The following is a 14,039-nucleotide window of genomic DNA, read 5'->3' on the forward strand; positions in this document are numbered from 1 at the left end:
TGGGGCTTTATTTTTAGAAAAAAACCTATGAGTATTATCAATTGATAACGCCTCAGTTTGGTGATAAGCTTTTGCGCTACTGCTCCCGAGAGCATTATTTTTGCAAATCGAGAAGCTTTTTGATGGATTTCATAATCCAAACAAAGTTCTGTGTGTTCCATAGCGCGTGTGCCGCCGATTATCCACGTGTTCTCCAGTTCTCCAGCTGTCCAGCTCTAATACATAGGTACAGATACAGATACAGATACAGTGTATCTACGGGCTTGCACTCTCCCTCTCTCTATTTTCCTCCGCATAACCAGTAGCTTTCGCCATGTGCTTTGCTCTTTTCTCTCGCTCCGTTGAAGTTTTGTAGCGCTTCGCAATCGGTGCTTCCAATGGCGGTTCATTCGTTGCTAAGCTCTTCCCGCGTGCGGTCGTGTACGATCCCCGATCTCCGATCTCCGATCTCCGATCTCCGATCTCCGATTTTCGGTTCACGTTCTATACGGTACCCGATTTTCGCAGGCCTCGAGCTTTGTTCAGTTCGGGCAACTCCAAAGTCGAGACGTGTCGTCGGGTGCGTGTGCGCGAATCTGAACAAAAAGCGAAAAAAGTGGGGATCCGAAAAGGCAGCTTTACGAGTTCCACCTCTCCAACCGTCTAGGTAATTAAAAATTATATAGTTTCCGTTGCCACACACGGTCGCCAACTAGCTGGTGCCAAGCTAAATAGTGGCACACAGATAGTGGTACAAAGATGCACATACATCTTTCGGATACAGGGCGCAAATCGACACCAAACCGCCAGATATCTGACAGATATCAAGATACTTGCATTGGGCGATTTACGAGTCTCTAAATTGCTTGTGTGACGTGCTGCTGCTCTGTTGTTTTTGCCTTCATTGTCATCCCTCTCGGCGCTTTTGGGTGCTCTCCCCCTTCAGAGATTCGAATTTTTGTATCTTTTCTCGTTTCATTTTTCTGATCTTATGCTTTTTTTTTGTTTTGGCGGCTGCGACACATTCTGTGATAGCAGGCAGTCTGAGAAATCTCGGCGGATGCGATCTTCGCCAGTCTCTGGCCGCCAGTTCAAACCGAAAGACACTGCGATCGCATCGAGTGCTGAAGGACTCTACCCAGAACAAAAGACAAACACAGTGCTAGCAGCAAATAATACGTACTCACGCATAAAAAACATATCTGATTGAACAGAAGTGCTCTCTGTATTGAAATATAAGAAACGAAAAAACCGTGAAAACCGAATAACCCCTAGTGTATTGTGAGTTGGGCTTTGATAACACGTCGTAAAAGCCTCGCAGTCTGCGGATTGTGATAAGAAATAGCGAAAAATATAACGCTACTGTGCGTGTGATCTTGAGTCGCAAGGGATCGGATTAATCTCGATGCGAATGTAAAAGGCCAGGGTTCGGGTTTTTTGGAAATGAAGCAAGTGACTTGCCGAATTGCTTTATCATTTACTACTCATGGGTTTTTGTGGCAAACTTGACCCTATTTCCCAATCCATTCGAGTTATATAATTGCCAAAAAGCGAGTATGAAAGAGGGATGAGTAAACTATAATAAAACGGCTACTCTCTTAACCCCCGGGCATGGGCACTTAAAGCGTTTGCAAACTTATTACGAGAGGCAGAAGTAGCACGCATTCATGTGAAATCTCCGCCAGACACTCCGCTACCTACGCGACTTGGCTTCCAGCCACCCCAAGCCCCCAGATGATCCGATCCAATCGTGATGTATAGGTGATGTACATATACACATCACCTCTCGATGTGAGCTTTAAGCGCCCTGCAGCTCGGAGTCGTTTACGTAAAGCCATTGCAAACCGCACTCGGCAGCCGGTTGATTCATTCAGACACGGATAGGTTAGCGATCGGGTCTATATTCTTTCCAATTTTGCTGTATTCCCCGTGTTTGTGGTTACCCATGGACTGCCACCCATTTCAACGCAGGGTGAATCACTTGCACACGAAATGGGCTATAGAAAGAAATGTTAATCATAGACGGCGCTGTTTGTCAGCTCTAAAAGGGTGGAGTCATGCAACATCATCGCGTAATGAGATTATCAATCAACTTGAAGATAGAGATGTGATCCCGAGCTGCGAAAACTGCGAGGGCGGATCGTCCAGCTCCGCGTGGAGCCGTAAACTCTAGCTCTTGCGTAATACTCCTCCGAGTTTTTCTCCACCTCCGGGCCAAGGTGCTAATTTCCAGCGCATAATTCACAGAGGTGTGCGACTGCGAACTCAAAACTGTTTCCAGGCAATTTCCAGAAATCGGCTTTATGGCCCAGCCAGCCGGGCAAAAAGTCCAAGTTGGTGGGTGCCCGTCTATAGACTCGTAGTATCTGCGAGTGGCGCAGACACACTTATCTATACCCTGAAGTCTGGCAGTTTGTCGAAAATAACATAGTTTCCAGTAATACACGTATGCTCGTTTCACGAAAACATACCTAGAACGGAACATCCAACTCTTCGCTCGGATTTCGACTTGTATTTCAAGTTCAAGTCATTTTGACTCAGCTTGCTGGCCAATTGGCGCCTTGCCTCTGGGCTCTCGATTTCCGAGGAGTTTTGTTTCGTCTCGATCCCGGGCAATACGATATCGAAGGCACACCCACCATCGCCATGGAGTGCACTCCATGGTCCCATTTTTGGTGGATGCGTCAACCTTGTGCCCATTAGATACAGAGCTAGAGTTGTGTTCCAAGGGGGGATGAGCAACAAATGTGTTTCGATAAGGCGAAACAAGTTGTTATCGAGGCGCAATCAAAACCATATCGTTGGGCAACCCCTCGCTGAGTGAAACTTGGAGTGCATTCTAGAAAATGGAGAGGGAATGGTTCTGAAATTTCGACAAAACGCAAATGAGAACCACAAATCCCGGGGCTCTGGTGCACATGACTGTGTTTAGTGGTTGCTGGTTTGGTTTTTGTGGCTTCCAGCCTATCTATAATTAGCAAATGTAGCGAGATAAGATAAAAAGGAGATAGTGTGAAAAGCTCGCTGAAATGAAAGAAATTCCGGCTGGCATATGGAGAGTTCCTTAGCGGAATGGGCCGGCGATTGTTTATCCGCTGGGAATTTTCGAAAAGTAAACATCGCAGGGAAATAGTTCGCTTCTGCGAACAATTCAAGTTCAACAGGCAATATCTCGACATCTGTTCCACCGATCTGTGATCTCTACTTTCTGATCTGGACCGCTGGCCACCTGCACCAGATTCCAAAGACCACGAGCTGACTAGTTCATCAATGGCTGTTAATTTGCATGTTGTGATGAGTTCCGACCTCGTCGATCAGGCCGAACCATTCCAGTCCATTCACTAGCCAAGTTACGGCCACATTCTGTGGGAGTTTGCGGATTACGTGACAGTATTTTCGGTCACGTCCGTCGCATAACAATCAGGCAACAGGTTGTTGGCTCTTCGAATCTAACAATGGATGAGCAACGCCCTGAGAATCGACGGGCTGCGGTGATTCAGACCTTAATTGTCCAACTTATGCTGCCTTTAAATAACAGAAACTATATGCTTTCTAGCCTTGAAAGCGAACTCCATTGACCTTTTGCCAGTTAAATATTAGTTTCATTTTTACTTCAAGGAGAGTCTTTATTTTTGACAATGCTTTCACCGACGCTACGGATTAGCTTAATACCAAAGACAGGTGCAGCTGAATGGCAGTGTATTGGCGAAGCAAAGTTCGCTGAAAATGAATTTAGACGGACCGGCTATTAAGACTTTAATTGCACCCAATTAAAACCAAAGCCAAGAAATTATTGCGCAGATAAATAGGAAACTCCCCAATGCCAGTCACTCCAATGTGCACTCCACTCTCGAACGTTGATATAAAAATGTCAGCCTAACCGCTTTTATATTTCATTTTTACAGATCTGGCCCGAGGATCCGTGGATATCGACGCATGCATGTCTTATAGAAGGTACGAATTGAGTTGTGCAAACACCAAATTGCCATTCCTCGAGCAGAAACAAAAGCAAAGTCAAGATCGTGGCGCGGAAAGGGGATACTTATTTGGGAGCTCTGGCGAGTCATCATCGAAAACGGAAACCAGTTCAGTTGCTTTTGGCCGCGTTTGTTGTTTTTAGCCAGTCCGTGGGTGCCGGCCGGCCGGCTTCGATGTGCTTGTGCTTGTGCTTTTGCTTTTGCTTTTGCTTTTACTGCGCTTTTGCTTTGCTCCGTTGCTCCGTTGCTCCGTTGCGAGCTGCTGGCAACTGGCCTAGCCATTTTCGGCTCTAAAAATAAAGCAAGTGGTCATAACTGTCAAATGCCGCTCTCCGCTTTATCGGCCCCTCCATCTTCTGGCCAGTGGCAATGGCCAAGATGCGATGCTGGGGCCACTTAAATGGCCGGCAAACGTGCGTGCTCTTAACGTGTCAACTGCCAAACGAAGCCATGAAAAACGGCAGTACGATCATGCGATCTTCGAATGCATCCACAGCTAACCGCAGGCTAATTTGTCTGGAGGAGTGTCCAATTCGTGCACTGGAAGAAACGCCATTCCATATCTGCTCTTCATAAGGCATATCTTTCACAGCATTCGTATTTTATATTTTTTTAAATATTTCCAACAGTTTACTTGGCTAGCTTATGGTTCACCTATCCCAAAGCATTAGGAATTTGCTAACAAGAATATTATTTCAAATGTGCTTGCACTGACCAATTATACTCAGCTATTTCTTCAAGTGCACAATCAGATGGCATGAACTGATGGGCTCTTTCATCCAGACGGCCGCCTTCTGTGCAGCAACAGCAGCAACATTCCCAGTGGGAATGTGAATGTGAATGGGTTAGTGGCTATAATTACACTGCACTACACGGTGGACTCCCGGGAAGGTCACCACTTGCTCTTGAAACTGACCCCCGGGCCAAACTCGGTATCTGGCTTAAAGGAAGCTAACGAAGCGACTGGGAAAAGCACGTTAAGACCGATTCCAGATCGCATTGGCCAATCGATGACGGCCTTTGGCCTTTCCATTTCGGGGCTTTTGTCTTTGGCAAATATTCGCCTGACTTTGCTAACGTCATTTGGCGTTAATAATTTCGCAAATTTTATAATCACTGTTATGACATCAGCCAGCCAACTGAGTCAGTGAAGTAGCGCTTAGTTTTTCCTGGAATGCCATTCGCACAGATTGACAAGTAATGACATATAGCGATTAAATGTAGTTTATTACAGTAGTCAACTACTTTCCGCTTCGGATTCCTATGAAAGTGATTATCAGCAGGCACCACTGTGGCTGGGCAACCAGCATAATTGAATTTGCTGGCTGAGCCCGAACTTGAACTCGCGATGAGCAGTGTAAATAAGCCGGCGGCTGTGAGATGGTTGGACAAATAGGATGGAGTGGCGGCTGGGGACTGGGGGACACGGCAGTCGGAGGAGTGAATTTCGCAGGTGCAGATTGGCAAATAATTTCTCGCAAGAGTCAGGCGTCGTCTGGGCATCTATATGGCATGCTGTTCAGATGCCTTTCGGCCAGACACAAAATGCTTAGGCTAAAGAGCAATTCGGGCCACAGCGAATGGTTGGGATCATTCAATTGGTATTTTATGGCGCAACTGGAGATTTATTGTCAGTGTGTAATGGCGAATAAATTTCAAGCCCACCTCGAGCAGTGTGTAGTTTTTACTTTGAAATACGCCTTAGTATCATGTGCAGTTTAATCGGAAGCAGTCGTCAATGTGTTAATGGGCTGCAATTCACTTGGGGGAAGGTCGCCGCACGAATCTATTTCAAAAGCTACACCGATTCCAATTCCGAATCCGAGTCCGAAAAACGCAGCCCACACAACTGCGTTAATTTGGTCAAATAACTAGCCAAGTACGACATTTTGCCAATTGCATCATCCGATGCCGAAAACGAAAACGAAAAGCGAAACCGAACTCATGACTATCCAGAACGATCTGCATGCCTTTTTCGTTCGTTTCTTTTTTGTTTTCCAATTAACGCGAGTGTGGATATTTATTTAACTCGACGATTAGTATGCACAAACAGCAGGATAGATGTATTCGTATCTGTATCTACAAGTAGCATTGCAGCTCGAGTTGGCTAATTATGGCTACGTGGCGCGACTTCCAGCTGAGCTGATTTGATCTCGGGATTTAGCCGTATAGAACTTGTTATTGATAAACTTCGGACAATTACAAGGCATTGATCAGACTAATTTAACGTGTTTTTAATTGAATGCCAGAAAAGTTCAATGAAAAGTCAAGCCGAGTCACCAGAGCGTTTCCTTTTCGATGAGTGGAGAACTTTCCACCATATAACTCGACACAGCAATTACGGATTAATCGCTAAACTTTTGAACGGTAGTTAATTGGTTTTTTAATAGATTCATGTGCCGAGAAACGCCGCATCACAACGACCTTATCGCCTGCGTTTTCTTTCAAATTATAGTAACAATAACATATATTGGTGGAATAAACCCACTTGTAAAAAATTTAATATATTGAATCAAAATATGTTTAATATGTATAGCATTTTTATTGGCACCACCTCGCATGACAACATTTTAATGACCAGAAATAATGTGGTCCGACTAAGATGATTTTTCAAGGCAATACTGAGCTTGTTGCCGTTTTTACCATTCAGCTTTCCCAGCAGAAAACACTCATTCGAAATGGCGTTTGGCACTAATCAGAATCAACACCCGTTGACATCCGAGTCCATCATCAATTGTATCTGGGTGCCTCATTTTCCTACATCCACAATGGCAAGATTTGGGTTCTGTGGGCCGAGTGTGGGCGTGAAATGTTTGCATAGATTGCAAGAGGCAGCCCGAAAATAGAAGGAAAAACAAGATGTATTTTTATTGTTATAGAGGCTGGCTGCCTTTCTCTTTTGCCGGTGATTTTTTGTGGTCTCTGTTTATTTTGAGAGTTTTGAATTCAATCGAGAGCGAGAGTCGAGCATTAGTTGAATGTCAAGACTTTCGGCCGCAAACATTTTCTGGCCGCCTGCCCAAGAATCGAAAAATCAGACTATTTGTTGATAGCCGCTGATTTCGTAGGTCAAGTTCAAATTGTGCGTTGAATTTTGAGATTATCTCGGGGGGCACAGTATCTGGCCAGCAGTCGTATACGCAACATGGCACTGCTAGTCTTATTGACCATTATGTGGTACATTGACTTTGCCTTTCTGCTTTTGGCCAACACGTTTTGCATAATTCACATAATTTCAGCTTACGCCCTGCACTTTTGGCCCGTCTCTTTGGCTTTTAGTGGTATTTGGCCACCGCTCGCCACTCACATGTTCATATTTCGGTTATGCACTGCCCGGTGATTGGTTTCCCCGATTCGTGGAAATCAATTAAACACTGCACGGCACAGGCAAAAGCAAAAGCAAAAGCAAAAGCGAAGTGAACCCAAGTCAAAAGTAGACTGCAAAGAGAACGCGCTTTAATATGGCAAAGAGTTTTCCAGGTTACGCCTGAGTTTAGGCTCATTTGCACTTGATTGAACAGTTGAATTGCAAACTGCTTAAATGGCACTTTATTGATAATGTGGGTCATTATATATGAAATGCACACAACCACCAGTCGATCTGCCCGCCACCGAAGTCAGTTGGAAATTAGAATATGCTAATTTGTCTATCCACTGCCGCCACTCGCTGCTCGTTCTGAATGGATACAGTGAATGGCTGAATGAATGACTGAGTGCCTCTGGCTGGCCAAATCCAAATCCAGCGCTTTGACTCACAAGCCATAGTTAGACGTCATCTCTGTGACTTTGGCGGTACTTTTTACCTCAATTTGCTCGGCGCTTTGCCGTCTTAATGCGGTCAACACATTAGCGTTTGCGGCAGCTTCAGCTTGGCTTTTTTGAGCCAGGTAAAAGCCCGAATCACCTGATGTTTTAATTGTGTGGCGTCATCGGTTTTTTGCGCTTTTTTCTCGCCAGTGAAAGAGAAAATATTGCGAATTCGATAGAAACGTATGTGTCGGTGGCAGCGGAAAAGAAATGAAGTGAATTGAACAGAAGTGAATTTTAAACGAGTGGCCCAGAATATCCGAGTCTATTTGCATAAAACCGTATATTTATTTTTATGGCCAAACAAAAGCCCAACTAAACACTTTTCATTTTATCATTGTGGCTGCCGTGCTGCCCTAATTGAAATGTATAAAAAGATTTGCACAAATCTAGAAATACACATATATAACAATTTATTTTGCCTGCGATCGCAGCATGACGTGATTCAATTTTTTGAGCTCTTCCACATACGTTTTTGTTCGAGTGTGAAAGAACGAGTTGTGGAGAACAGCATTTCTTTCCAGTTGAACTCGAAGACAGAAACTTGAGATTGTTCGGCTGGAACCGCTGGATCTGCTGGATCTTTTTTTCTCTGTCAAGGTTGAACATTTGTCATCGTTTAAGATATTTCGCCGTTGTCTGCCGCTGATTTCTCTCAATTTGCAAACGGTTTATTCTAAGTTGGTCTCGTTTTCGCCATTAAGTGGCATTTGGTGGATGTGTTAGGGCCTTTATGTAGCCTACATTTCTAATTTCGGCTTCCTGTCGCCGCAAACATCAAAGTGCAAGGGGTACGCGTACGTTAGTCGAAGTAGTCTGAAGTAATTAAGCTGAGCCTCGTGATCGAATTATGATATCAGAGCTGCGATCGCAGATAGCTGATGGTGCAGAGGATTTTAGCCAAATGCAATTAACCGCATTGATTGCATTTGGCGCAAACAGGTGGCGGCTGCAAATTACGAATTCAGCAATTGACAGATTTTGATAAATGTCTGCCCCCCGTTAGCAGCAGAAAGCAGGAGAAAGTTCCGCTTATGCAGCCAACTCTGGGCAATTTGTCAACACCAAAGGCAATCGGCGACACGTTTAGCCAAAAGAAGTGACACAATTGCTGGGAAACCACTTTTCATGTGTCTCCTCTGCTTTCGGACGAATGCCCGCATAATGACACTGACCTTGGATTCCCCCTGCGCATCGCACGGATAGCACATCGCGGATCGCGGATCGCTCAGATTCCGTGCAGATTTATTTTTGCATGCTCGTGTGACGCCTCATTTCCATTTGGTATTTTGTGCGCCGCGGGGCGGGGATCCCTCAATCATTTGCCCAGCGGCAGCTGCACGTTGGTGACCATTTCCAAGTTCCAATTTCCAGCGTTCATCCAGGGCAGCCCGCTGGCAAAGGGAAAGGGTGGGAAAAGGGCATCCCCGCCGGGCGACACGTGCAGGGGGTGGGGCAAGCCGTGCGGCAGCTCATTTGCGCTTGCTACTCGCATGTAAATGCCGTCGTCCAACTGCTGAATAATTCAAGTCCGCGCCACAAATTGCAAATTGAGCTGGCTCTGCAACTGCAACCCAGACTACGCAGCCACTCAGACAGGCCGGCATCTTTTCTGGATCTCGTCTATCTGTTGATTAGGATTGGGCAGCGCCATTCCGACACACTGCGGGAAAACCCTACTGCAAATGGATACGTAAATAGTGTTGCCCTTTAAATAAGCACGTCATAAATGCATCTATCCTAAAGATACTTTGCTTATTAGTCCATTATCTCGCTTATGCACATCATATTTAAATCTATCCTAAAGATACTTAGCATATTAGTCCATTATCTCGCTTATGCACATCACATTTAAATCTATCTTAAAGATACATTGCATATTAGTCCATTTTCTCGCTTATGCACATCATATTTAGATCTATCTTAAAGATACTTTGCATATTAGTCCATTATCTCGCTTATGCACATCATATTTAAATCTATCCTAAAGATACTTTGCATATTAGTCCATTATCTCGCTTATTCACATCATATATAAATCTATCTTAAAGATACTTTGCATATGTGGTTTGCCTAGCTAACTCCACAGCTTATACGAACAAATAAACATAGCTCGTGCCATGTTGAGCTTACATAAGACCATCGACTTTTCCTCAGTGTGCGAGCGCTTCAGCTTTTGCGGTCAGAGGCTCAGGCTTATCAATGCGGAGGGGGCTTCGGTGGGAGGTCGACCAAACGAGCGCCAGTTGCACTTAAATTGCATCCACGAGACAGCCGTCAATCAGTTTGCGTGGCTCGTGGAAAGCGAGCAATAAACAGAAGATGCGGATTAAAAGCGGCCGCTGACAATCTGCTCTGATTAAGCGAGTGCATCAGCCCAAGGCCTTCACCTCCGCCGATCCCCCCCGCGATTAGTACATATCACAATCGCTTTGAGTCACTCTTAAGTGGTTATTTTTGGGCATTCAGGCTGCTTGGTCAGGTGCCTATTGCTGATGTCACGGAGCGTTTGGCGGAAAGCGAGCCAGTGAAATATTAATTACCCAACGCGCAGATAGCGTCAAATACTGGGGCTTGAACAGCGGCGATAGGCGAATCTAACAGCGATAACGTCTGTCGATGGGGTTTGCTGGGTTCGGCAGAAGGAAAACCATTGGAAGCAAGAAGTTGGTGGAAGTTGGTAGAATCGGCAATGACGCAACCAATGACGAAGTCGGGTTGCCAGCCAAAGATAGCTCCAAAGCTCTGGTAGTTTCCGTTCAGAGGTAGGGTCGGTAGGATCGAGCTTCGGAGAAATCGAACTCTTTTTAGACAAAAGGCACTTTTCCCTCTTTTCTTGTACTTTATGGAATGCTTTTATAGCGAATCAATCTATTTATTTATATATTATTGGTTTTGAATTCTATGAATGAGATGATTCACCATGATTCAGATCTTCTGCAAAAATGAGATACTTGTCTAAAAACAAAATACTTGTAGGTATGTATGTACTTGTATGTACTTGTATGTATGTATTTCGTTTTAGACAAGTATCTCATTTTTGCAGAAAATCTGAATCATGGTGAATCATCTCATTCATAGAATTCAAAACTAATAATATATAAATAAAAATATTGATTTCGTGTTTCGAGAAATATATTATTATCGGAAAATATATGTAGACACATTTTTCTCTTTTCATCATAAATGTATTCTGGAGTGTGTTATATGTGTTATAAGACTTATATAGATTTTCACCAACCACTCTCTCGTCCCTTTTCAGATAAGACGACAGAGAGGAAGCTAGAAGGATCCACTGCCAGCGCACCACCCACAACTCATCCGCACAGCCATGGAACGCGTCCACCTGACCGCCTGGTTGGCCCTGTTCCTCGTCGTGGCCGCCGCCGCCACGCCCACTCCCGCTCGCGCGCCCACCGACTGCCCGGCGGACTGCAGCTGCACCTTGTCCCAGCATACGCACAAGCCACTGTACCACCTCAAGTGCAACAGCACCCGTGGTCTGAGGCTGGCCGAGAAGGCGTTCCAGTCGACGGTGCCGGTGCACTCCATCGATCTGTCCCACCTGAACCTCACCCGGCTGAGCCATGTGCTGGACAAGCTGCCGGAGCTAACCTCCGCCGATTTGTCGCACAACGAGCTGAAGGATCTGAGCCACCTGGGCAAGGGCCTCAAGCGACTGAACCTGAAGCACAATCAGCTCACCTCGGACAAGCTGAGGAAGCTGCCGCAGCATCTGCAGGTGCTCAACCTGCAGCACAACAACATCACCCACCTGCCGCTGGAGCTGACCCACATGCACCAGTTGCACCAGCTGGAGCTGAGCCACAACGCCATCAACTGCTCCTGCCAGACGCTGGAGGTGCGCAACTGGCTGGTGGAGCGCATCGTCTACATGGAACACCCCGTTGTCTGCTCCTATCCCAAGGAGTACAGGGGTCGCTCCTGGCTGCAGTTGAAGCAGGACGAGATCTGCAAGAAGGAGAAGTACCCATGGTTCGATACCGAGGAGAACGAATTGATGATGGGCGACCAGCCGGCTGCTGTTTCTGCAGAACGCGAGGATGAGGAGGAACTGGGAAAGGACTTTCTGCCCCTCGTTGGCAATCCCGTAGCCACTGCTAAGAAGGTGCGCTCGCCCCAGATCCCGCTTCCTGGTGACCAGGTGGAGGGATCCGGAGACCTCAGCGAAACCAATATGGAGCTTAAATCGCCCGAAGAGATCGTTGCAGAGCCTGAAGCTGCGGAATCTCAGTTGGTGGATGCTGCAGCCGCTGCAGATGCTGCTGTGCTCAAGGAGCACATCGTAAATGACGAGGACGAAGATGACGAGGGCTCTGGCAGCGGCGGTGGTCTGCTACTCATTCCCGATCCCTCCAAAGTAAGGATTACTTCCGAGGACGAGCTAGATAGCGATGGCAAGCCAGAGGAAAGCGATGCTAGACCTCTTGAGAATCCAGAAAACTCTGAGAATCCAGACACTGTCTTTTCCAATAACATCGGTATCTATGAAGGCGACCAGGAGGAAAATAAGCCCGTGGAAGAAGGTAACATCGTGCCCGTGGTGATGACAAATTTGGGCACTGGTCTGGAGTCCGATGTGGTGACTGATGGGCCGCTGGACAGCGGCAAGGAGTCCGAGGACATCCTGACCGCCAAGATGGGCAAGCCACACGACGACAGCAGCGCCATCTACTATCTGCTGGCCGTGATTGGACTCATTGTGGTGGGCCTGGTGCTGTTTGTGGCCATCAAGCGTTGCAAGTACGACAGCGATGCGGCCGCCCGAGATGCAGAGGCCCAACGGCAGACGGAGCTCCTGGACATGGACAAGAAGCAGCTGGGCAAGCCGCTGCACAAGAATGGACATGGCAATGGCCAGGAGCACTCTCCACTGATCGGAGAGAAGACCAAGCTGGACGAGGCGCAGATTGTGAAGAAGCCCTACGAGAACGGCGACGCCAAGGACGGCGCTGGTCAGCAGCCCCTGCTGAATGGCAACGGTTCGGCCAATGGAGGTGCCAAGGAGGCACCCGAAGCCGGCGACCCTGCCGCCCATGAGTACTACCCCATCAGTCCTCGCTACCCCACCCCGCAATCCCCCAGGGCATCCAAGTACGCACAGCAACAGCAGCTCGCCGAGCAGAACAACAACGAACCAGACGCCGCCTACCTGCCCTCGTCGCCCAAGTCCGGAAGGTACTCCCCCGTCTACTCCCCGGAGACGGGTCGCGTCAAGATCAAGCTGACGGAGACCCCGAAGCCCAAGACCCCCATGCTGGTGACGCGCAGCAAGTCCAATGCCGGGGACATCATCACCACGCCCGTCAGACCCATCGAACCCACCCACCAGGTGATCAATGGCCACTGATTTGAGCTAGCCATCCACTCTCGACACAGCCCGACCTTCCCGACTCGGCCCCACTACGTTACCCATTGCAATCCGATCGCCTTTGACAGAGGAACTGGGTTCCATGCCCAGACATCAGATTGGTTCTGTTGATGAGAGATTCGAGTTGGACAAATGCCATCGGATTGAGCGACTGGGAACCGGGGTGTCTTCCCTCCTCAGCTTCATCACCAGCAACATGAGCAGCAGCAACACGTGCAACACGTGCAACATCTGCTGCAGCAGCATCTAGAGTGAAGCGGAAGTAAACAGTAAACGCGACGAAAACAGTAAACTATTCGTGTTAAGCACCCAACTCCCTCTTAAGTGTGACCGACAAGTAGTGTTTTAGCCATAAGTAAATTAATTACTCCTAAGCATAAATCTAGTTTAATACCAAAGTTAAAAAAATATATGCGTTTAAACAATGAAATCAGTCGTCGAGTGCGAAATGTCAATGAGCCGGGAAACGGAAACGAGTAAACTCCTTTGCATGATAAATGCTTTCAACCTGCATCTGCATGTGATGTTCAACCATACTTACTGTATATGTACTTTTATAACCTACCTACATACTGTAAACTACTTAAGATGCGTTCTCTCCTGAAAATATAATGTGCGTTCATTAAATGCAAGCGAACTTCAAAAATACTTCACAGCGTGTCTTTAATTTGTCACAAATGGTAGCAAAATGGTAAAAACCGGGATCTTCCATGGAGAAGCGATGATTGTAATACCAAAGGAAAAGGTATCAAAAAACAGTAGAGTATCCTAGCTTGTCTAGATAAGCGATTCTGTTTATCCAAAAATTGCCGAATGCTCGTTTTCAGTGCTATTGTTTTAAACGCTTTTTTAATTACTCTTGAAATGTAGATGGCGCCACACAG

General features: G+C 46.6%; 1 protein-coding gene across 2 annotated transcripts; it reads left to right on the forward strand.

Annotated features, from left to right (window-relative positions):
* Positions 1–382: 382 nt before the first annotated feature.
* Positions 383–13,803, forward strand: LOC6548026 (protein windpipe). Of its 2 annotated transcripts, none has more exons than XM_015156298.2 (3): positions 383–646; positions 3,885–3,933; positions 11,026–13,803. In XM_015156298.2, the coding sequence occupies exon 3, from the start codon at positions 11,095–11,097 to the stop codon at positions 13,132–13,134; it is 2,040 nt and encodes a 679-aa protein (XP_015011784.1). In that variant the 5' UTR covers positions 383–646; positions 3,885–3,933; positions 11,026–11,094; the 3' UTR covers positions 13,135–13,803. The 2 variants fall into 2 exon arrangements, with proteins under 2 accessions (XP_015011784.1, XP_001975183.1); XM_001975147.3 differs by lacking the exon at positions 383–646 and adding an exon at positions 1,016–1,260.
* Positions 13,804–14,039: the final 236 nt, after the last annotated feature.

Source organism: Drosophila erecta, unplaced genomic scaffold, assembly GCF_003286155.1.
Source record: "Drosophila erecta strain 14021-0224.00,06,07 unplaced genomic scaffold, DereRS2 tig00000092-arrow-pilon, whole genome shotgun sequence".
Classification (NCBI taxonomy): domain Eukaryota; kingdom Metazoa; phylum Arthropoda; class Insecta; order Diptera; family Drosophilidae; genus Drosophila; species Drosophila erecta.